The sequence below is a fragment of the Gallus gallus genome, chromosome 4, assembly GCF_016699485.2.
Source record: "Gallus gallus isolate bGalGal1 chromosome 4, bGalGal1.mat.broiler.GRCg7b, whole genome shotgun sequence".
In the NCBI taxonomy this organism is placed as follows: Eukaryota; Metazoa; Chordata; class Aves; order Galliformes; family Phasianidae; genus Gallus; species Gallus gallus.
Window position 1 is genome coordinate 77993044 of NC_052535.1, and position 26017 is coordinate 78019060.

The following is a 26017-nucleotide window of genomic DNA, read 5'->3' on the forward strand; positions in this document are numbered from 1 at the left end:
TTACATGATCAGAACTTACTTTACCCTTAAATTGTTTCACACTGCAGCAGAGGAGCCAGCCATAGCCATGCCACTGGTATTGTTTCTAGCTAGCACTCTAAAACGTGGCAAACTGAGCTTGACAGTACTTGTTGCATAGAGACAGGGTACAACAGTGTTCCTCTTGACTGTGATGGGAAAAGGAAAAAAAAAAGAAAAGAAAGGGAAATCAATGGGAATAGAAAAAGATGCTTTAATTAGCATCTAGAATTTATAATGCTGAGTATATCGATCTGGAAAGTCGTCTAGTAATTACAGCTGAAACCTCTGACATATAAATTACATAGTACTGAGCTATACTGCACTTTAACACCATTTGGCAAAAAAGCAGCCAAACAAGAAATAAAACCCACACACCAAAAATTGCTGCTGAACAATTCTATTCTCTTGGCTTGACCTTAGTGGCAGCAGCAATTTTTGTTTTATATTCTCGAGTGAGAGACTCCAGTTTGTGTCATCGAGACTGGGTACTGTGAATGAGTGCCTCATTAAGGCAGTGCAGTATAAAGGAGTCAACACCACCATTAACCACAGAAAACTTACAAAGCACCTTGCTGTGCATTTGGAATTTGGTAGGCACAAGCTTAATTTTCCCAAATGACTCAAGCAACAAATACCGCGCTGAAAATAAACAGAAAGCAGTTTATTCTATATATATTCCAAAGCTCAACATCTGCTCCACAATAAACATATGATACAGAGTTGTAGAATATTAGTACTTTCACAGCAAAGGTAATTAAGTTCTTGGATTAGCTCTCCATCTGTTTTCAGTAGTTACATAGTATGTGCATTTTGGGGGAGAGAAACACTGTAAAATATGCTCTAAGCATCAGGATGTTCACATAACTTAGCTTTTCTAGTGCATACACTAAGAGTGATCTATGGCACATTAGCTACATGAATTTCTCCCAGCATCCCAAATATCACTGCAGTGCTAGCCAACAACACACGACAAGCAGTGGAGTTGCACTGATGTGAGAGCCATAGGTACATAGCAGCATTCGCTACCTGCAGACCCTACTAAACCCCATCTGAGAGCAGAGGCTACCAAGGAGGTACTCTTATTTCTGCTCATCATCCTCTTAAGATCTTTTTTACCCTTTGGGGTTGGAGTATTTGGAGGCACAGGGGAGATCTGATGACTCTGCCTCAGAAAGATTTCAATATGAAATTGACTGTAGCCAGGGAAACTGGCCATCCTTATCAGAGTTAAGCAACTGAGCAGCAGGATAAAACTGAATTCACCAGAGATTTCTCTGTGCTGCCCATGGGTGGCAGTGGCTTTAAGGAAGGATGCCCTAAGCAAGGACAATGTACAGCTTTGTCCCACTCTAAACAGGGTATGCAGCACTGTGTGGGACATATGAACAGGGAGAGGGTTAGACCTTCAACAGCCCTTCATGTCAGATAAATCCCACCACAATTTGCTCTCAGGCCCTGGAAACTGCTAATGAAGACATAGCTCTCTGTGCTCAACATGATAATACTGTTCAGAGTTGTAACCCACTTCAGTACCTGTTGCCCTGGGGATAGAAGGGACATTCTTTCAAAATCATGTCATTTCTGCTTTTTATTACTGTTATAAAAGGCAATTTGCAGTGTGAATGTGGCCAATCCATACTTCATGGGCCACACCTTACTCTCAGGCAGACAAAGCTTATCTCCTATACTTGGCCTACATTACCTCAATAGCAGCAAGGCTTTTCTGGTTCAAGAGCTCAAATGTATGCGATCACCTGGCTGTGGGAGGAAGCCATCCAGGCACATCTCCTATGGGATGAGCCTACCTAGCTCATTCTACAGTCAACCACATCACAAACCAAACTTGTTGTCCACAGCAGCCACAGGAACCCTGGGCAGATATCACCATCTCCTGCTTGTCGAACATTGTTAGGTCTTTCCTTCATGGGCTATCTAATTCATACCCAGTGTATTGGCCATTTAAAAGTATTTACAATGTTGAGTCAATAGAGATTCTGATCCCTGCCTCAAAGAATTTGGCTGGAGTTTAGTCATTCAGAAGTACTTCTGAAGAGTGCTGGAAATACCAGTGAACACTGGGATATAGCCAAGATGGGTCAGCTATCATAGAAACCTCCATCTTCATATTACAGCATTTCTTTTATATACCAGTCTACTAGTCAGTAAATTTATCTTCATCTTGTCCATAGAACTCCTCTTTACCTATGAGAGGGCTGTTCAAAAAGCCCTCATGTTGATGAATGTTGGCGAACAGCTGGCAAACATTAAGAATTATCTTCACTCACCAACATCACTTTGCCAGCTGCTGAAATAGCAGAACAACCAAAGGACTTAAGAAAAAAAAATTGAAAAGGCTTTGATAGTATAACAACAAAGAAGAGGAATTAAACGTACGCCTAAAAATAATGCATTGCCCTCAATTTTGCTGCTCATAACATCTAAAGCTTTCTTCTCCTGCAGTAAGAAGAAAAATCAGGGCTAGTTTTAAATTTGTTCCCACTTCTTCTGTTGGTCATATTTCTTGTGCTCACTTCATTTGCTGCTCACAACTCAACACTAGGGGATTGTTTAGTTTATTGAATTTTTCTTTTTTAAAATGCTAGCGGTAACAGGCAGTTCTTTTCAAGAGAGTTTGCAATGAATCTGAGCAATAGCAGAAATGATTAGATTTTGAAATGAAATGAGTACAGCCAGTTGGGCCATGAGCATCTTTGAAAAAAGGATTTCTTGCCAACACCTGAGCACTGGGAAAAAGTCATGCTTCAGTACTGCATGCAAAGAGACTCCAAAATCTAGCTATTGCAAATTATTCAAAATAATTTAAAAGTGTCTCTGCTCGAGCTGGTATTGAAGGAGCAGAAGCAAAGTGCTTTTTGCAACATGATTCACACAGACATCAAATCTGCTTCAGTCATATTCCTGTCCAACTGCTCAATATTCTAACGATCACCTTCTTATTCTAGATGTTACAGGAATTAATTTTAAAAAGAAATGACACACAGGGGTAGAAATTAACCTAAAACTTATCCAAATTATTCTTTTACTGTCTATCTTGACATTGCCTATTCATCAGAACTATTAGGGGTGCTGGAATCACTCTGCACCAGATATATGAGGCTGCACAGCTGAGAAAATGGGCATTTGGCATAAAGACAGATAAGTAAGCAACATCTGGATATTGTGGTGAGAAGCAATTGGCTGCACTGCATTGCTTCCCACCAAAGGTACTGCCCCATCTACAATTCGGGATGGATACAAGGCTTTGTTTCCAAGATCACATAATTCAATTTTAGATCAAGAAGCTGAAGAAACAGTATTTTCCTAAAGCAAATCTCCTCCTGGAGAAATTCTGGCTTTTATTGTGCCTGTGTAACTTTGCAGAAGTTAGTCCAGGGTTTATGTCACTGTAATGGTGATAAAACTCCAGTCACATATGGAGAATCAAGATACTGTACCTCCAGTGTATTGCCTAATCTGCCTAAAGGCAGTAAACCAGTTTTATTCTCAAGCATAGATAATGGTGTGAAAGACTATGATTAAAAAAAAAATAAAAATCCATTACTTCATTTTCCCCCTTTGCAATTTATTTTAATTAGTATTTATTTCATGGCTGGAAATGCTGTATAGAAGCTATTACTGCTATTCACAGTACACAATCAATCCACATATATGGTTTCTTCTGATGGTAATGTACAAATAACATGTCTCATGTTTTGAAAATCACTTGACTTAATTTGCACAATGCTTTCAGAACCTCCCAGTCAGAAAAGATGGAAACAATAATTTATATTTATACCATGTGTGGCTTTTTTCAAATACATATAGGCTCTAATCTTTTTCTTCCTGGATCTTTCTGTTGGTTCTTAATACAAAGGCAGACACTAAAATGCAATGTTAATTATTTCCATTACAAATACAGTGATCCAACTATTAAGTGCACAGCTTTTGTGCTTTTAAAAAAAAATCATTCTAGTTATGAATTTATCTAAATGTGATTTTAAAATAATGTGTCTATGGAATAATTACTACTGTTCTCCCAGTTAGCAAAATCCATTTTCTATTATCAGTATGCTTTTCAGTGAGAACTAACAAGTAAGAATAAAATAATGTAAGCAAATGAGTGCAGTAGGTTAGAACATGTGAATGTGCCTAGCAAATAGAGTTGAAATATGTGGGATCAGTTCCTGTTACTATCTTTGGACAAGTGAGTGCCCACAATCCATTTTCCTTCCCTCTTGTATCTTCATAGGAAATTGCTTGTAAGTCTTTTTTCTGATAATCCTTTAAAAATAAGAAATCAAATATCTGTAATCTATTTTAAAACAATGAGCTCATAACAAAAAGCAACATTTTTTCAGCCATTGCAGAACTATGTTACTTGCAAATGCTTTCAGCCATTGACCATGCTTTGGTCTCCAGCTGTGGAGGAATGGGCGCACTATTTGTAAACAGTTCATCTGGAAGATGAGGACTCTCAGATTTCTAAGACTAAGTCAACCTAAACCTGGACTCCTGTTTATATCTACACAGCACTGCACCAAACCTGGGGTACTGAACCAGGTCCCATGTTTCTCTGAAGCAGCCAGCACACAAGCGTATCACAGCTAGAGCCTTTTCAAAAGTTACCGTGTGCTTTGTATTCAAGAGCCAACACATACACACAGGCTGTGTATACCACCATCTAGAATAAACTGACATCCATCCACACCCAAGCTACTTCAGATATATCAGATCTGGAATTTATTTAATTGTGTAACATATTACTGCTACCAGAGAAGAGCATATTTTTCTATGAGTTTATAAGACTTTTTATACTATGTGTTGCATGTGCATTAAGTTCCACAATTTCTTACCTACAAAGGTTTGAATTCAACTCTCAAAGCGCACCCTATTACTATGGGATGTGTCAAGTGATTTCTGGAATCACTCTTCCTTTAGCATTATATTCAACCTTAGAACTTCAAAAAAAAAATGATGTAAAAGATGGTGAATGCTGCAGTTAAGCTCAAGACAACTATTAAAATAATAAACCAAGACTAAATTTATTGTTATTATCATTAAAAACTACCTGTCAGATCGCTCTAGAGAAGATACAGTCTTGTTGCCAGAAAAGGAGATAAATGCCTTTTGGCCCCCATCAGTCTCCCAAAAAGTTCCCAGGCAGAGTCCAGGAGCTGGGACAAGACAAGGCCAATTCCTGGTAAGAAGTTTCTCATTTCTGTCAGACACTGTGATGAGTTGGTGCATCCTGATAATAGAACCTATTTCCCCACTTTTTGAAGTCAATGCTCACGCAAATCATCACCATGCCTCAGTAAATGTTACACAAAACTTTCTTGTTATGTTCCTTTTTTCAAATGAGGAACAAGAAAAGAGAGAAAATCTTCCAGTTTCTCTTTTGTCAGTGTTTTCCTGTTTACTGGACCTAAAAAGTTTTCACTGGATACACAGACTTTTATATGAGGCAGAGCCCATTGACAAACAAGTTACTTTACCTGGACTCTTCCATGTACCTTCTGAAGTAACTTACAATACCCATTGATCAGACAGAAGCCAAAGACACCGTACCAACTACAGTGCTGCATTTTCAGGCTGAGGAGAGCCATCCTTTGGCTTGCCATGCTTTTCATCTTGAACTCTCTGAAAGAACTGCCTAAAAGAAAATAGCTTTCCTTATTCATTGTGATTGTCAAGTGGTAGGGCTTCAGGAGATGACTCATTTTGAACCAGCAAAAAAACCCAAAAGAGTAAGAAAATGCTTAAGTTCCCAAGTTCAGCACTCCAAAAATGTTTTTCAATTTGACAAGCATGGGTGGAAAGAGCTCTGAACTGCAGCTCTGCTTAGCTCAGGAGCTGCAAAGCACAGGTCAGATCAGAGAGATATGCAATGGAAAGCAAAACAGAGAACACTGACAAGTCATTTGCCTCGACAGAAGAAAAAGAGAGGACTCATTCTGACATAAATCTTAAAAGCTTGACAAACATTTTATTCTTAACTGAAATGTAAGATATAAAAAAGGGTGCAGAGCCCCAGAAGGAATCTGGAAGACTCTTAGAGGATCTGTACATGAAAAACACAGAACAAGAAGCAACTACAATATTATTAAAAAAGTTCCCTGGGGATCTCTCAAATACACAATTCAGGTTGCTCCCTACGAATAGAGCTGTTGCCATTCTTCGTGGAATCACCAGTGGGGCATAAATCAAAAGCCTGAAAACTGAAAGAGCCAATCCATCTCATAAACAGGTACCTGTCTTGCCTGGAATGACTCAGAATCACTGGTTAAACCCCCACAGAAGGTGATCAGATGAAACAGTGATTTCAAAGGAAGATAAAGGCACTGTCTTTTGACACTAACAGTCTTTATGTGTTGCAAGATGCTGTATATGTTCAAGCTCTTAATTTATTACATATAAATATTACTTATTTCTGAAAATCATGACATGAATTCTTTTCGCACTTCTCTTCAGACAAGGGAATACAAAGTTTATTTTCAATTACTCAGCTGATTCACTTCTTTCTTAGTTTCGTATCTCCTGTGTGCAACCATTCTTTACATATTTCCCCCTCATTTTCTCCTCCTCCTTGCCTGCATGCAAGACCACTCTCACAAGACCACACTTCAGAGAGTCCTACAACTGATGGTAATGCTCTGCTCCTCTTCCTGCCTTGGACCTCCTACCTCCTGCCTTGGACCATGTCTCTCACCTGCTCTCACTGTCTGCAAATGCATCGCTAATTCACACAGAAGTTATACCAGTAAAAGAAATCATACTGATCCCCAAAGCATTAAACAGTCCTCTGCAGTCCCAAACAGCCCTTGTGCCCGCAGCCACAGGACCAAGGTTGATGTGGTGGCATCTGTCTAAAATGACCAATGTTCTGGAGTATTTGCAAACCTCAAGTTCAGGTGAACGTCCTGCAATCACTACCATTTTTTAGAATTTCCTGGCATAGAATACGACCCTTTTTTTCTTTTTTCCCGCCATGGAATCCTGAAGAAGTTGACATGAATGAAAAATGAATGAGTTTTTCTACCTTGGCTGCTCCTTCTCAGGGCTATAACTATGCAGAACTATGTAGAGCTACCTACTATCTATGTTGGAATTACCTCATCTTCTGTTTCACAAAACTGTTCACAGTGAGAGCTACAGAGAGACCAACAGCCAGGGGGAAAACAGGTAAAACCAGGGATTAGTAAAGGTTGGATGACAAACAGTACCTGGAAATTTGTCTACTTCTGTCAGTTTGCATCATTTTTAGCTGAATTGGAAAAAAAAAATTGTTAAAAGAACTTTTGGCTTGGATTGAAAACAGGTACCTGAAAATTAGCTTCTAAAGAAGAACAAATGAAGCTTAATAGAGTGGTGAGTCAAGTTGTTGGAAGAAAAAGAGAAAAGATTTCTTTTTGTAGCCATAATGATAATTCCACTAGTGTAAGTATCTTTGAATGCATGATTGGAGGTAATACTCAAACAGACGAATGTCTGCATCAGTAGAGACATAATAATCACATACATTTAGGATGTATTCAAAAAACTGAATTTCATCAGATCATCGATGCAAACAACAAATTCCTCAAATCAGCCTGCCTTCATCTTGCTCTCTATCCACATACAGAGGCAACAGGCAACTCTCCAACTTCTTGGGTTTTTTTTCCCCTCTTTTTATGGCGATTTTACAGATATGGCCAGCCACATTTTAGACATGCTGTGGTACAAGGGGAAGAGTGGTGGGACCATTATAGCCCACAAAGAACCAGCAGTGTATGATAAGAGCCCCTGTGCCCTGCCGCCCCCCTACCCAACCAGTGCCTGGGGCTTGGGGTGGAGGGCCTGCAATCCCCACCAGTATCAGCTCCCAGAACATGGGGCTATCCTGGCCAGCTGCAGATGCAGCTTCAACCCAGTTTTACCAGGTTTTCTTTCATCTTTGTCCTTTGGTTTACAACAGAGAGAGGATAGCAGGAAAGGCTGTGCCTGTGTGTGCAAAGGTATACTGTAATTGCCCTCTATCATTATTGCTTTTGTTGTAACATTTTCTATTTTACGGGCTTAATCTTTACTAGAGTCATTCTTCCCATTTTATTTAAAAGTATCTGCAGTGCATGGTTACTCAATCCGGCACAGTAAAATAAGAAGGTCTGTGAGCAAAGTGCTGCTGACAGTCTCTGGGTCTCCTGGTGACCTTACAGTGAAGTGGGCATTGGGGTGTTTTAATATCTACAGGTCACACAGTGAAGCACAAACAAAACAGATCTGAAATTGCTGCTGAGGAGAGATAAACAGGAAAAACAAGAAACAAGGACCAAAGTGGCACTGTTATCTTGGAAAGTGCTGCCTTGAAGTGAATTTGGGAATCTATGAGAAAGAGATTGACAGAACAAATAATGCAAGGGGACTTCCTTCCCTGATAAAATATTTAATAAACTTTATCAAGAAGACAAAACTAAGAAAGCCGACAAAAGGAAAAAGGAAATAAAATATGCAATTATTATTTTCAGTTCAAAGTAATAAGTAATTAACAGAGCGACAAGAGGATCAGATATCTTTGGAGTTTTGGTTTAGTGCCAGCTGCTATAACTCCTTCCTCAGAAGCAACAAAATTGGCTGTAAAACTTACATGGGTTTATAGGGAAAATGAATATGTCCAATAAGACCTTCCCCTTCTCTGACCCACAGATTTTCTGAAACCTGAAAAATCTTTAATATAAAGTGAATTTTGAAAAACTAAGTGATTTTTTTTTTTTCAGATATAAGTTAACGCATTCAGTTAAATTGCAGCTATCTGTTCATTCAGATTCCTCTTCTGCTCTCCTTCCTCTTTTCTGGGGAGAAGCAGCGCCAGCTCAAGGCCATCTCCATAATCTTAGATTACCAGAATGATGTTAAAATCACAATTTGGTCCTCCCCACCTTCCCCTTCGTGGCTACATTCAAGCTCAGACCCTCACCATGCTCCTCGACTGAGCTACACTACCTGTATGCTGGTGCACTCATGTACCTCTCTCATCCTGATCCCAACCTGCTGACTTGACTTCTCAGCATGACCTTGGACCTGCCTCCCCTTAGTGAACTGACTGGTGGCCACTGGACTCTCAGCTGAATCTGATTACTGTCACCAGACCTGCTCTGTTCTTCTTGTTGAGGTACAGAGAGACTGTGCCCTTTTGGCTCCCACATGGAGCAGCCTGCATTTGCAGCTTCCCCGTGCAGCAATTTCACACCATTCAATAGTGTACCAGCCACCAAATGGTTCAATTTGGGTTCAGTTTGCTGAATTTATTTATTGACCTTTTCTAGCCCATGCTACCTCTCAAAGCGGGGCTAATTTCAATACTATATAGGGTTGTTCAGGGCATCATTCAAGTGAATTTTCATATCTCTCAGGAGGGAAATTCCACAGTCTCTCCAGGCAACCCTGCCCAGTGCTTAATCATCCTCATGGGGATTTTTTTCTTTATATCCGGCCAGAATTTCCCTTGTTAAAGCTTCTGACTGTTATCGTTTGTCCTTTCTCTGTGCATCATTCTGTAAGAGTCTGGTTCCATATCCTTTATAACTCCTTTTCCAGCTACTCCCACTTTGTGGTACCATTAACTGACTCACCCTCTTTTAAGGGTCAGTATGAGTTGGCTGCTTATTTCTTACTTCTCTGCTGATCTCAGAGCAGAAGAATGCTGTATTATTTCTTCTGTATAGGTCCCCTACACACCAGAGGTATTTCAGAATACATCAGACACTCCTGTATAAAAAATATCCTATCATAAGAATTCTTCTTCTCTTCTGCCACAAGATTTCAAACTTTGCCTTCTGCTAATGTTAGGAGAGTTACTAAACAGGACTGATCATGCCTTGGATGTGTAGTAGAGAGATGAAACCAACTCTCCTCCTTTGGCATGGGGCTGAAGCAACAGCTTTGCAGTCAAATGTATAATCACACTGTGTAAAGGTCCTACTGATTGCTGTCAAGTGGAGATAAGAATTGATTACCCCAGAAGTTACAACAATTATCTGTACCATATTCATCTTTTCTTTCTTCTGTTAAGAAAGTCAGCATTACAAGACTGCATTCCACAGTCACTGTAGTAAACAGTGTTTCTTAGAAATACCATACTAATTTTGATGTCAGAATTGTTTATGGAGCATAAACCGGAGTTTTCATTTGAATGAGGGTTTGCTTGCATTTTACAGAAAAATACTTCCCTTATATTGCACCTATCAGCCTTGACTTTAGCGTAATTTTTGTGGGGGAGGAAAAGAGCTGGGGGAATAAAGTATTGCTGGTAGAATTTCCTAGCAATTTGGCAATCAATTGGGGAAACACAAATTACTTTAAATGCATCTGAATGAAATATTTTGACTTCAATTCACATTTCAACTTCTTCTCGGGAATCTGAGTTACCATGGCTTAGGTTGGAAAGGGAAAGAATCAACCTTAGTGAACTTCTAGACTGTAAGATTGCGTACTGTCAGCTGCACCTTGAAAGCTGGTATCATAACAGATCTACTTTCATTATCTGTCATTAGACTGGAATCAGATTTGGCCTCTGAAAGATATAATGACAAACCCACTCATCCACAAACCTACTCAGTTACTCCTACTTGTACTGACTGCTGTAGTTACCATTTTTTTGAAGTTCCCTCCAAATTTTAACACTGAAATAGATATGCACTGAAATATAGTATTTTAACTGTGGGAAGGAAAACAACAGTTGGCCTCTGCATGCAGACTAGCTCCTTCTCTGCTGTCATTCACATATGGCTCCTGCCACAACCATCACCCACGCACCCGCAAATGCAGGACTGGGTCTCCCATGGTCTACAACCTGTTCTGTCACTGAAGAGCATTTGATTTGCTCACTCAGCCTAATGTATACACTTTTTTTTTTTGTACTAAAACCTATGAAAGTAGCTAGTATATGAAAATAGGTATATTCTCCAGGCAAGGAAAGAACATTGTCTGAAGGAGATTTTAAATGCCATATTAGCTGCACAGCACTCACTCAAATAGTTAATGATGTATGGCAGTGTTAAGTAAAACTTGATTCATTTTCTTTTATCCAGACAGTAACACCTTGGATATATAATTTAAAAAATAACTTCAATGTTTTCTCACATTTACATAGGGCAAGACAGCTGGTCTCAAAACCTTTCCGTAATAGACTGAATAGAGAGAAAACACAGGAAAGAAAGATGTGCCATTCTCTGGTTGTTGTTGTTTGGTTGTTTGTTTTTTGGGGGTGTTTTTATTTGTTTTTGGCTTTTCTTCCTGCTGCTCTGCTATCAAATAACAATTCCTATTCCATTTTCACAACACTGTGCAGTTACCAAGACAGTGTATTAAACCGGGGTAAAACCATCATAATTCCATTCTGAATAAAGCCAAGAGTGGTTACAGAATGCTTCAAATAAATTAGACAGAATTGTAGCAGGCAGAGGCTTAGCACAAGAACTATGAAGGACATAAACATCTCCGCTGTAAAGTGCAACTAGAAAGTCTGAAGCCATTTACCTTAAAGCATATAAGTTCACCAATAAACAAAACTGGGAGTTACTGTTGTCTTTGATGTGTGGCACAAGAAATAAGGGCCATCAGATGAAACAGAGAGGCAGCAAGCCAAAAGCTGCTCACCGGAGCAAATTTTTCAACCCTTGTATGACATCCTAAGATTTTACAGTGAAACGGTAGTGAACTTCCAAGAGCAAGTTGGTTATTTACACAATCTTCAGAAACACTAGAGTAAAAGAATTGTAGAGGAATTGCAGCTTGTCAAGGGTAGAAGAACAGCACTGCTTGTAGCAGGTGGTAATATCTTTTACTACCCTGTATGATAAACAAGCAGACTTTCAGGCGCAAACACTTGGCTTCCTCAGATAAAGAGGCAAGCTACTTCAGACCTGAAAAAGAGCTTTTTTTTCCACAGTTCAACCATTTGTTTGTACCAGTTATATATAAGATATTATAGCTTTCTCAGGGCTTATAATAGTCAACTACAACAATGACAAAAAAGGAAGGAATGTAAAACATGACTCCCCAGTCACTGATATTTCAAGCATAATTTAACATGGAACAGCCATAGAGAAGGAAATGCCTTCATTTTGAGTTGCAATTTTAGGAATACAAACCACTCTAACCCTAATGTGCCTAGGAATACAAACAACTTACCAACTGCAACCATTTATTTCCTCTGGGATTTCAGTGCAAGATCCTCCCGAAGACCTCAGCAATCTCCCTTCCCTTCCCAGGAAAGAATTATTGGCTTATCTTTAAGTAACTTCCATACTAAACTGGTAAACATCACAAGAGTTTTCTTAACTGTGGAAGAAGTTAAAACTAGCACTTTGTCAAACCCACACCAAAACTTATTAAAAGTTTGACAAGAATTTCAGTGCTCTTCCATCACTGCTTCCCACAGGAGCTCGTATTGTAGGAGTAAAACCTATCTTACAAAGATCATTGATCTTGTCATTACTAATCAGTTCTGAATTTCAACCAGAAAGCAAATACAGAGGCACATCACATAACTCACCTTCTACATGTGTATCATCTTCACTGGTATCAAATATTTGCTAAGAGGTAGAAGTGGGAGGAAGACACTGAAACTGAAAGAAGCCAGAAATAAATCCAGTTACCGCTTCCTGACCCTATAATTTATTTATTTAATTATTTATTCTTTAACCTTGCTGTTTTGAGGCTGGATATCTTTGCCTCTAGACAAATTCAGTGGTTTACCACCAGGGAACTAACTCAGCCACTGTTGTGGCAAAACATGAGCTACACAGCACAAAAGCCAAGAGAGTAGAAAAGCATTTCCAATTCCTTTTAATTCTCACTTTTGGAAAATTCTAAAACTAGTGATAGCTACAGGGTGAGACTACCAGGTAACTAGTTTTACAAGGACTTCTGATCTGCATTGGGCCTTTAAATAAATGGGATCCACATTCAGGCTAAGCTTCCAAAGCACATTTTTTTACACTAAGGCCAAGCCTTCTGAGCTCTGCCCACTGGGAGAAGAGAATCAGGTTGAGAAATACTGCCAGTATGAGCCTGGCTGTGAGCTGCCTTCAAATCTGTTCTTGCTGGAGGAAGAAAATACACAGCTGTAGCCAATTCATGAAAATTCAGCCTTGCAAAGGATGCCAGGGCTGTAAGCAGTAGGTCTTTGCTGTTCACTTCTCCTTGTACTTAATCCTTCTCCTTCTTTCCAATATTATCTTTTTGTGTGTGGATACTCTAACTCAGTAATGGGGAATGGTCACTGTATGTAGCTCATCCTGTAGAGAAATCAAGAAAGAACAAAGGAAGACCCTGCTGGTCAAACTAAAGAGAAATGTGAGAGCCACCAGTAAGGAGGCTGCTCACACAAAGTGTTTCTGTGCACAGAGTGTGTGGTGTGCAGGAAGGCAAGGGCTGGCAGAAAGGAGCGGTCATCCTGGAAGTGAAGATCTTGCCTAGATGAAAGATCTGTAAAGTTGGTGTCCTGCTATTGATTAGTAACTCCCTATGGAGATTATCAGAAACTTTCAGTTTATTGTACCTAGTCAATGTGAATATATTTTTTTTCCTGTACAAAATAATTTTCTCTAGTACTCCAACCAGTATGCTAGGAACTGAAGGAGAGAAGAGAAAACAGAAAAAAAACCAACCCAACTTTAGAATGGCAAAGTCATCTCTTTACATTGCCTTCACCACTGAATGAACTGTCTTAGCAGATTAAAGTTATGCAGTTTGTATTGCTGCTATCCCTGAACTCATCACATTTGCTCTTATACACAAGGCACTGAAGCATACCATCTTTTTAAAAAAGCAGTAGAAGGTGGGCTGTGCCTCTTTGAGCCACCAAAGAAAGCTCTCAGCTGTTGAAGGTGAAGTTCGGGGTAGCTTTAAGCCTCCCTGAGGCTGCCCAAACAGGCACAGATGTAGCACAAGCACTACTCCTGCCAGTCCGAGCTGTTTGTGGGGACACATCCTATAGGATTGTCCTCACTGTGCACTGATTGATCCTCATGCTGAAAAACCACGCCCCAGGGTGTATTGGCAGCTCCTGTGTATGAATGGGCACAGCACTCTGTAGTGCCAGAGCTTCGCTTCAGCTCTCAGTGAGAGAAGGGATAATGCTGCCGTGGCACTGAAGGATTTCTCCCCTGCTGGGTGACACAGAGCAGATGCTCAGTGCTCACAAGAGAGAAGGGGCACGAGCTCATGCTCCTGGTTAATCTATGTATCCAAAGACATCCAGTTTGCACAGGTTTGTTGCATTTCAAAGCCTGTCCAGCTGGTGTCTGGTTTCATTTGCAACATTACAAGGTGCACGAGTAGATACAAGTAACCACGGGAGATCAGAGAATATATATATGCACACAATACTGAGCATCAGATTTTGCCTCTGTTGAATATTTTGTTTGCACAGATTAAAGAAATCATAGTACTGACATACCAAGGGTCATTCTACTAGAGATTTCAAATGGAATTATGAGCATTCAGAACGTTTCTGGAAGATAGACCTGTTTCTAGCAAGCCAGTGGGACAGGGAGAAACCCTTAAAATGTCTGACCACTGCACAGCAAAAACAGCACCATCCAGTACAGCAGAAAGATGGTTTCAAAGTGCTCTCTGCTCTTACTCCTAAACCAAATATTCCTTGCAAGTTGGTGCAGGTTGTTGCCAAGGAAGTTATTATTAAAGTTCAATGTAAGTTGGAAATACGACAGTTGTTTATCTGCTGCTCTCCAATCTGATGGATTGATATTTGAGTAGTACCTGCTTAATGACCTGCTCGTTCACTGAACTCTGATATCAGGCCTGCCTCAGTAACTTGGGAACTTGGAGATTCCTCCTGATCCTTCACTTTCTTCAACCAAATTTCCAGTGTCCTGCCTCCCATAGCATGCTCCCTCAGCTAATTTCACTCTTTCCTCCTGAAAATTCTCCCCTCCTCCTATCCTGTTTTCTCCCCTGTCCTCAGACACAGCTCTGCTATTGACAGGACATTCAATCTTTATTCAGTGCTGCTGAGCTGGACAGTTCAGCAGCAAACCTTCAGTTTGCACTTTTCCATCCCATTTGACCTATGAAATACTGTTTGCAAGTATTATTTTTAAGAAAAAGATCTAACTTGAATTATCAAGGTAGAGGTTGGTTAATACAGAACAGACTTCTGTCTAAGCTGCCATTTACATTTTTGACACTGTGTTACCTGAACTACCTGTTTTCAAAAGTCGTGGAGATACATTTTGCACTCTGTCAAAAAGCTTTCACCTATGTTTCACCCTATCGGAAAGACAATGGCACTGTTTAATATCTGTTGTTGACATCCAAGAGGTGCTTCTAAATCATCTCCTTCACCATGTCTCAAAATGCGTACAGGTAAGAATCAATTAGCAAACCATGATAGAAATTGCCTAAGCACAAAACAGTTGGGGGGAAGAATTTTGCGTGCTCCTCTTCACTGCATAATTCAAGTCTAGATTTTCAAAGATTCTCAACTCTAAGCAGCCAAAATGCCTTTTCAGAGTGTGAGAAGACTGTGTACTTGTATCTAATTGCTGTGACAAAACTGTAACAGCAAAATTTTAAGATCTGAATTGCTTCTTCCATACGAATTTTCGCTTCTTATAAGGAGAGAAAAATATTACCCTACAAATGTGATTAAATGTATTCATATATAAAGAATATAAGCATGTATGTGTGTAAGTATATATAACCAAATCTATACACTGATCACAGTAAAAACATTCTGCCTTTATTTCTATTAAAAGCCAAACTGAACTTCTTGTAGGAAAAAAAAAAACACTGTTTATGCCATGAGTATCCAACCTTTTGTCTTGCCTGGGCTGCACTGAGTGAGGAGGAATTGTCTCGGACTGCATATATGTTTGTCACTCCAAAAGTAATGCCTCCCATTTATTTCCATAGAAATTACAACAGATTACAACAGAAAGAGCACAACAACACTACTTGATATTGCCAAGTCTCAGCTACAAAACATGGTCACCACCATTAGGTAAGCATTTTCACCTGTGATTAACAAGAGCCTGCATGCCATACTTGTAACAACCTGCACCAGCAGAGGTGACCCTTTCTCACCACTGCTGAAATGCATCACCCACTACGTCACTGTGCTCACATCCACTACTTGGTCTCCATAAACATTCAGCAAGCATCAATGAATGACGAGTGCCATTTTTTTCTGCATGGAAGAATTCAATGCCACACCTTTGCTTCATACACACTTCCATGTCAGACACCATTTTGTCTGACTGCCCCTTTGCCGCCATCTGTCTCATGGCAACAAAATGTAATGGAACATTGGCGGGAAGATTCAGCCTTTACTGCCATACCACCAACATTCACCTCTCATGTCATGGGCCAGCATCATAAAATATGAGGCATTACTTTCAAAGCAGCCCTCATTAAATATATATTATCATTAATGCGCATAGATAACAAAGCTTATTTTAATTTCAATATTTTTTAATTAAAACTCTGCCAGGGCAGATGGCATGGGGCAGAGGGCAGCTGCACTGTGGGCTGTGCAGGGTCGCATGCAGCCCATGGGTGCAAGTTGGTCTTGCCTGGTTTATTCCTAATACCAATCCATTCTCACTTTCTATAATCGAGAAAAATCTCTAAGAGCTTTTTTAAAAGTCTATTTATGTTTGTTCTCTAAAATATGTTTCTGGTGAATAATCTTGTGGAAGGAAATAATTTTGCTTGGGAAAAAAAAAAAAGAAAGAAAAAAAAGATCTAAAAGATTTCCTTTGGGCTGGAGACATAATGTAATTTAAGTACAGCTTGAGGCTGTTCCAGATTTGGTGATGTTGAGGTACTCAAGCAGCTAACCATGCCAAGAGCTTCTGTTTACTGAAGGAGACTAATTATATGAAGTTAACAGAGAAAGCAAAAGGTCAGGGCCAAAGGCTAAAAATGTAGATTTTTAATTTTACTAAAAACCTTTCCAACTGGAAAAATGAGGTCGAAGGGTAAAAGAGGGCACTCTGAACTGCCTTGTTAATGTTTTACTCATGAGACGTTTCTGAAAATGTAGCAGGTGGATTGCAGACAAGACTTCTCTGATGTCTGTGGGAGGAACCATACTTTGACGGTGGTTGATGATCACCTCTGCCCTAGTATGAGTAGGTTTTGTTTTGCAGTGCATTCATGAAAAATTGTATGAATTTAGGATTTCTTCTGCTAAGTATGAGACCTCTAAACTGGGACTTCTATGTAGTTCAGATATCTAAACCCAGGCAGCTATTTTAGCTATGTCAGATGAAGCACTACCCTGGGAGCTGCTAAACCTCATAGGCCACTCTTCTCCATGAAGGCCTCAGTTAAGTGGATATTCTCCAAGCATGTCTAAGCCATATCATTTGCAACCCCTTATTTCAGAGTGTTGCTTTGAATAAGAGAAATGTTATTCATCATTTTTTCTTTTATGGTAAACAATAGTCAGAGCACATGTCAAAAATTCACATATCCTGAGAGTTATACACATATCTGGGATTACCCTGACCTAAGTGCAGCACCTTGCACTTGGTCTAGTTGAACCTCATTATGTTTTCATGGGTTCACTTTTCAAGTTTTCAAGAAGGGATGGCACCCCTTCTTTCTATCGTATCAACTGTATCCTTCAGCTTGGTGTCACCAGCAGACTTGCTGAGAGTGCACTTGATCCCATTATCAAAATTGTTGATAAAGATGTTGAAGAGCACTGATCTCACAACAGATGCCTGGAAGACACTGCTCTCCACCAGCTTCCACCTGGACATAGAGACGTTGACCTCAGTGTCTCAGTGGCTGCAACAATCCAACCAATTCTTTATTCAGTCCGCATTTGTGGTTGAAGACTTGTGTAACACAGGGAATAGCTCACTGCAGTGCCACCACAGGTATACACTACTTTGCTTTCTTGCAAAGTGATTAAATTTCAGTCCATTTCCCTATTTTTCAGATCTATCTCCTAATGTGTATCAGCAGATTGCAAGCAGCGTACACAGACCATTCCAGCCTATTCCAGTAGTAATGACAGTGCAGTATAGGGTACGAATTATTGTTGTTAGAGGTGGGGAATAATTCATAGGAAGATGTTTTTCATGGATTGGAAATTTTTATTTATGTCGTGGGTTTTTGTTGTTGTTGTTGTTGTTTTTTTTCTGATTGCCGCATTGCATTTTGCTAACTTCACAAATATGACCATTATGACTATGATACAAATGATTAAGTTAATAAAAATGTTTATCCTCCTTAAACAGCTATCTTTCCACAGTATATCATATAGAACGGTATCTCCAGTCACAGCTGAGAATGGATTTAGACACATAACAAGATAAAATCATCTTCTAAATTTTCTATTAAACTAAACTGTCTTGGGAGGGCTGGCAGACTTCCCAAAATGAGCAATCCATCACCTGCTTCAAATGATATTACTATTTGTATTTCCAGTCTTTACTCCCCTAATCCCATTATTTTCCACTGCAATCTTTTCACTGCTAAAATAATAATAATTAAAAAAAAGGATGAAGAAAGAGGCACATGTTTGGTGCCCCATTAATATTGGAAATGGTCTCCATTTTTAGGTATTTTTGTGCACATCAGTGCTTTTAGACTAAAAGTATATCTTCATCTTTAAAAACATCAGCTCATGGTGCATGATTCTGAGGCATGAATCTATGCAAAAAAAAGGCATTATGCACCATATGGTTTCCAGTATACCAAAATGAACCCAATCGTTGCTGATCTGAGACATGATCAAAGAGGAGATGCCCTGTGTTGACTCTGTGCAGCTCCTGGAAAGTTTAAAAAGTCTTCTACAGTTTGCAAACAAATAAGAAAATATGAATACAAGAATTACTTCCACATAGTCTGGCAAAAAAAAAAAACTTTGTTCAGCATGCCAGCTTTAACATGCCATCACCCACTAGCAGAGAATACCAGTAGTAATATTCATAAGAAGCCAAGACAAATAATTTCATTGCTCTGTGACCCAAGCCCACATCCATCACTGAGTTCTTAGACTAATTTAAATAGGCACTGAATCACTCTAAAGATCTGATGCATCTAATTAAACTGTTGCAAAGATGGCCTCAGAGGAAAGAAAAATCTCTGCACCATTATTACCACCACCACAGGTGTAGACAGTGGGTACTGTGTGACAGCGTGACAGGACCTCAAATGCCCTCCTTGTCAAGAGTGGCACTTTTGGCACACAAACAGCTGAAGGACATATGACCTCTCATACCTGCAGTCTGATGGTCCGAATACAGCCTTGCCAGCCTCTTGAATGCTGGGTTTGTACAGTTGACTTCTGAATGGTATAAGATTGGGCTTAGTTTTATTTCTAGTAGAAACCCTCTTAATTTTGAACAGGTTATTTGTTTGTTTGTTTGTTTTTTGTTTTGTTTTATTTTGTTTTGTTATGGGTTACAAAAATGCTTCTTCTCCCCACAGAAACACATTGCATTTGGCTGGCACAATGAAAGCAAAGGGATAAAGTACCAACCATACAAAAAAAAAAAAAAAAAAAGGAGTATTTTCTTCTCCCTTTGGAAAGTGTTTTGTTTGTGTTCGCCTCTGAGAAAGTCATCTATATTTCTTTTGCTCGCGGAACAAACAAACAAACCACAAAGCACAAAACTGCCCCAACTATAAAAGCCTGTGCTATTAAAAGCTCTACAGAGGTCTGAATAGTGAAAGAATCTTTATGATGTCTGCAGCATTTCAGATAAAACATTGTTACTTCCATGTCTTTCATGTCCCAGGTTCCTAGAAACGAACTAAAATAGCTTCATATATTACTGGGCTGGGATTTTTTTTTAATTGTTTTTCATTGAAATGAATGCCTCTGCTATCAACTTAAACAGAAAGCACGAAGACTATTGATACGCTGACCTCCCTTTGGTATGGGGTTTTCCAGGGCTAGTGGAATATATTGTATCTGAAGACCTGACTGGCTCAGAAGTAATTTAACACTGACGACTACTGCAACCTATGATCTATAAGCAATAACACAAAGTAGAAACAGCAAATAATCACGGATCCTAAAGGTTAGCCATCATTCAGAAGCAGATTAAGTAATGATGACTCCAAGCCAAACTGCACTGTGTATTCAAACTACTAAAGTGCAAAGGACAAAAAAGAAAAATCCCCCAAAACTGAGCCAGCAATAAGTGGTCGTGCTTAACTATGGAGTAAAATGCATGAGAGAAGCATAGAAAAAAAGATGTCGATGGGATGTACAAAACCATTCAACAAAGTGAGTTCCAGAGTGACACCATAAGGCTATAACTGTTATAAACACCTATTTGTTTATACAATGAACCAATGAACTCCGCTCACTTGACAGGCAAATGTATTAGATCTTAAGAAGGAAATCATTAAAAAAGTAGAGCAGCCATTTCATCTGAAAGAAATCATTTAAAAAAAATAATTTTGGGGGATGATCATATCAGAACAGTCTGCCCTTTTCATACTTCAAGGCAAGAAACATATTTATTTAAAAATCTTATCTGAGTACTCTAGCTTTGTCAGAGATAAGAAATTAACACACATTAAGAAGCATGAAATTGTCCCTATGTTACAAGCCAAAGTCAAGGAAAAGGCTTTCCTTCAGATCCTCAAGGCCAATCTGTGCTTCTAGCAAAAAGGTAAAACCAAACCAAACCAAACCAAAAAACAAACAAACAAACAAACAAACAAAAAAAGGAGTATCTCCTCTCTGCCTTCTGAAGAAGAAATGTCCCCTTTATGATGCTTCTGGGTTCTCAGGGATGAAGCCAGGGATATGCACCTGCTCCAAGGAGAGAGATCACCTCATAGAGCAGCCATCATAAATCATTTACCAGCTGAAGTTTCAAACTACAAGTTAGTAATGAAAAGTGGCAACATGAACGATTTTCTGCACTTTCCTAATTATGCTCCCATGTTTGATGGCAGGCAAAAATTACCTTCCCTAAGACCTGAGTCAAGATAAAATGCAATGTTTCTAATATACCATGAAGAGCTGCTATTTTATGCACTCATTGATGGACATGTCATCTTCTTGACCAACCACACCCTGCTGGCACACAGGTGCTCTGGAAGGGGTCTTTTCCCTTCCCCATTTCCTTGGGCTGTTTCTGATTTAAAATTGGGTAAAATACAGACATTGCTCTGGGAGCTGGAACCAACAACAGGTGCACACACCTCTTGCACTGCTTACAGACTTTCTACGTGGACCCAGAAAGTTTAATATGCTGTACTGGCCTCAAAACCTGAGCAGTAACTAGAAAATCATAGGATTATAGAATCGTTTGAGTTGTAAGGGACCCCATAATGTCACCTAGTCCAACTCTCTTGCAACGAACAGGGGCAAATGCAGAATTTATCACCTTCATTTTCACTTGGGGAAATGGTTTTTATTCCAGGCAAGTACCACCCAACCAGAAAGGCCAGAACTGCAGTTAACTCCTGGTAATACATGATTGTATTATTAGAGAAACGATGACCTACTCACCCCATTGTCAAGCCATTAGTAGACTGAGCCTGGTTATGGGCATAGGATTTCTGTTCTTTGAGCATTCCTAAGCCACAAGTACAACACCCTTTTTTGAGGACAGCTGTGAGGGGATATTACACTGAGACAGCAGATACAACCACAAAGGCACTTCAGTTAGATGCCTCTCAGACTTTTTCCATCCAGTATCCCAAGCAGAGATAAGGCAACCCCTTATTGCTCATTATTAGAGGCTTAGCTTCCGAAGAGGCTCAATCCTAAGTGCATAACATTCACAAATGCCACTTACACTTCTTCCCCTGAAGCATGCTGACTGGTGTAAATCCTGCCGTTCCCCCATACATTGCACAGGGACCTTTGGTTAGGTCTGAATTGGGTGGGATGGGTGGGGGGGCCAGGGTGTCCCTACAGAGATTGCTACTGAACCAGCACAAACTGCTCAACGTAAATCTGTACAGCTCATGGCATGGAGATTCCTAAAGGGTGAATTAACTCAAATCTTATGCATGAATAACTTGCTTTTACTACCTTTGATCATTCATCTTGTAAATAGCATCGCTTCTGACTTCTGAGCTGAAAGTGTGCAAACATTTCTAAGTAGTCCATTCCATCTGATGTAAATGTTTCAACAGATACCGAGTTTAGCATTCTCTTTTACAATTTGTTCAGACTGTTCTAAAACACTGTGTAGAGTCAAAGCACTACAAGGACATTTCACACATTTGAAAAATGTAATTAACTTCCAGCGACAAAGTAAATCACTAAAAAAATGTTTTTCTTCCCTTAGTTTCATTGAGCTCTCCAACGTACTATGTCTACACTGGGAACTGCTAATTACTAACATCATTTTCAAGCATAATTAATGTTTTTAGACACATCCAGCTGCTGATTCTATCACCAAATTCTTCTCATTAATGGTATCTATAAAGGCAATTTCAAATATAGAATTAAGTGGAAGGTCTTAACAGCTTCTAAGTGTGCGTGCTTGATATTCTTAGCTGCAGAAAGGAAATCACTGATAGGGACAGCATCAGTTATACTGAAAAAGAAAAGCACCTAACTGGCTGTAAGCAGGGACATATAAAAAAGCTCCTTTAAGTCAACAGTCCCTATGATCCTTCCTTTCATTCAAAAATTGCATTTTTGTGCAGACTGTTTTGCTTTTACAATAACAGGGTTTAGCAATTAGTCATGTAACCATTCAAATAAGAATGCTCCAGTTTGAATACTGGTTGTAAATCTTTCGGAATAGTAAATGAAAGATAATAACCCCTTGATCAATCTAATGTTTATTTATTCATCGGGAACATGGCGAGGATACCACAGGCAACAATGCCGCCTGGAGAACACGGATTTCACGTAAACTGTTCTGGCAGAAACACGCATTTAAATAATCAACCAAATCACCACCTCGCTATTTCTGTCTTAAAAGGAAAACAATAAACAAACAAAAAGAGAACTGAAACATAAGACCTGAACAAATGAGCAGTCCAGAAGTTCATCTATTGGATGTCTCTACCAGCCTCAACATCTGTCTCTGTTTGCAAAAGTAGCAACATTCAGCACTGACAATGCAATGTCCATCTACATATGGACTGACTGTACTCGTACCATGAGACCTCCCCATGGCTGCAGTCAGTTTGTCCTGTCAGTGACAGTGTAACATCCTGCAAAGTGCTACACGGAGAGGTGAAGTTAGCATGAAGTGACTTGACCAAACTACAGCATAAATCAAGCAGGTTTTTCCATTTAGTTCTAATATTTTGGTGTATAATCCAAGCAGAAGTGACCAGGGCAGGATGGAGTTTAATGTAAACCATTTGGAGTGAAAGGTGTGATTTTGCCTAGTGAGATCTCCCCCTCGCAGTCCAGCTCACAGACAGAGTCGGTGGCAACCTCGGGGTCGGGGGAGATCTGGGACATCCTATCAAAAGGGTCCTCCCGGTTCTCCTCACAGTCAACCACATTTGGGATCATGTTCACATAAGCAGTCACTATCTCCTTATGGAAAAGGGTATCCTGGTTGTACGAGATGAGTTCATTGCTTATATTAACGGTCTCCACTGGAGTGCTCGAGCAAAACTGGCCACATCCCAGGAGGTTGGAGAAGACCTTCCTAAAGTCAGCATTGAAGGCATAGATGATGGGGTTGAGGGAGGAGTTGGCCCATCCAAACCAGACAAAGATGTTGAAGGTGGTCTCACTGACGCAGGGGAGCCCAGCCCGGGGGTCACTGGGTGGGCTCTCGCAGAAGGGCACCATGCAGTTCAGAATGAAGAAGGGCAGCCAGCAGCAGACAAAGACACCCATGATGATTGAGAGAGTCTTCAGCACTTTGGTTTCTTTCCTGATGGAGGACTTGAGGCTGGTGTGATGGTGGCAGTCAACGTGGTTGCTGCGGCAGCTCTGCGCATGCTCGGCCGCCCGCTCCAGCGAGGAGATGCGACGGATCTGAACCTGGGCAATGCGGTAGATCCGCGTGTAGGTGACAATCATGATAGCCACTGGGATGTAAAAACTGATCAGGGAGGAGGAAATAGCATAAGTCCTGTTGAGGCTGGAGTCGCAGCTCTCCGATGGCCCAGGGACAGTGTTGTTGCTGCCAGAGGTGCCTTCGGAGGGCGTCATTGCTGCCAGTGCCACCCATGTGGTGCTCATGTCCTCTGCCCAGGTGGTGAAAGCACCCGCTGCCTCCCAGCCAGTACCGAACCCATCCTCAATGTCCCCAGCGGCAGCAGCAGTGGCAGCATCCCCACCTCTGTGCCAGTTGAGCTGGACTGGGATGAAGGAGATGAGCACAGACAGTGCCCAGGCCACTCCGATCATCACTAGGGCCAGCCGCTGGGTCATCTTCCTCTCGTAGCGGAAAGGGCTGGAAATAGCCCAGTACCTGTCCACGCTAATCACACACAGGTTAAGGATGGAGGCCGTGGAGCACATGATATCGAAGGCCACCCAGACGTTGCAGAAAGCCCCGAAGGGCCAGTACCCGGCCACCTCAGCCACCGCCTTCCAGGGCATGACCAGCACAGCCACCAGCAGGTCCGAGACGGCCAGCGACACGATGAAGATGTTGGTGACCTTGCTTCGCAGGTGCCGATAGCGGACGATGGCCGCGCACACCAGCACGTTCCCAAAGAGCGTCCAGAGGATGAGCAGGGCGAGCAGACTGCCCGCCGCCACCTGCGCAGCCCCGGGGGCTCCCGCCTGCCCCCTCGCCCCGCCGGGGGGTCCCGCGGGGGGCGGCAGAGGGCTGCGGCCGCCCCGCAGCATGGCTGGCGGCTCCCGGCGGCGGCGGGGCGGCGGCGGCCGGGGTACGCCGAGCAGCCAGCGCCGCCCCGCCGCCCGGCCCCATGGGGCCGCTGCCCCCCCGCCCCGCCGCCACCCCTGCTCGCTGCCCCCCCGCCCCGGCGGTCCGCAGCCCCCTGCCCGCGCTCACCGCTCGGCGCGCCCCTGCCTGGCCGCTCCGCTTCGCTCGCCGCTGCTCGACGTGGCCGCTTCGACGCCGGCTCCGCCCGCCCCGCGCTCAGCGGAGCCCCTCTCTCTCCGCTCCTCTCTCCCCGCTCCTCTCACCTCGCTCCCCGCTCCCCGGGCCGGCCCCCGCCGCCCTCTGAGCATGCTCGCTGCCGGGGACGCCCCGTCCGGTCCGGCGGAGGACGGAGCGGCAAAGCGAGTCCTAAAACGTGTGCGGGTCGTCAGTGCGGGTGTTGCCTCGTTGAGCGCGGTCCCACCGAAGGGAACGGGGAAACGTGTCCCAATCCCGGAGACGGCGGGGCTGGAAGGGGCTGTGGGGAGCGGTGCGGGGCGGGTTTGTGCGGGCGTCCGAGGTTTGACACAGGGAAAGAAGCCGGTAAGGGACTCCCGAGTGTCCCTCGTCGCAGCTCTTCCGTGGGATGAATCGTTCGTCTCCGTAGGGCTCGGCGCAGGCAGCAAACGGACCTGAGCAGGAAAGAAGCAGACACGGTGCGATTGGACTCACCGTGAGCTGCTATAACGCCCGTGTTTCAAACATAATGCAGTGACTTTTATTTCAAATACCTTTCTTTTATTTGATTTTGTAACCTTTTGATAGGACCGGACCCGTCCCTGACTGAGCATCCCGTTCGGGATGCACCGGGAAGGAGCAGCTGCCCCTCTGCTGCGGGTGGGACCGGGCAGGACCCGCAGAGACCTCCCGGACCCCGAGTGGCACAAGCGAGGATGCGGCGTCAGTGTTGCTAAACGCTGAAACAACAGAAGCTCGGCAACCTTTTAGGCAATTTTCTAAAAGAAAAACTGGAGCACCACTTTAGCTCTTGCTGAAGAAACCATCACTGCTGTTGCACGTTTAAGCCGAGTTATATTTAATATTGGAGGGAGCCTATAGCTTTTGTCACTGAGCTCTAAGCAGTGTGACTAAAGCGGGGATGCTGAGGCGCTGTGCTGCTCGCACAACCCAAGCAGTGCCTCCTGATGTGGATGTAAGGAAGGACCAAATCCCGCAGGTATTTGTGCACGTGG

The 26017-nt window shown here is 41.8% G+C and overlaps 1 protein-coding gene across 1 annotated transcript; it reads right to left on the reverse strand.

Annotated features, from left to right (window-relative positions):
• Nucleotides 1-22794: 22794 nt before the first annotated feature.
• Nucleotides 22795-25008, reverse strand: DRD5 (dopamine receptor D5). Its single transcript, XM_040699484.2, has one exon. The coding sequence runs from the start codon at nt 24788-24790 to the stop codon at nt 23324-23326; it is 1467 nt and encodes a 488-aa protein (XP_040555418.1). The 5' UTR covers nt 24791-25008; the 3' UTR covers nt 22795-23323.
• Between the last annotated feature and the right edge of the window lie 1009 nt (nt 25009-26017).

Bases quoted from the DNA above. Each gene is read 5' to 3' on its own strand.
- DRD5 (XM_040699484.2), bottom strand. From the start codon at position 24,790: ATGCTGCGGGGCGGCCGCAGCCCTCTGCCGCCCCCCGCGGGACCCCCC.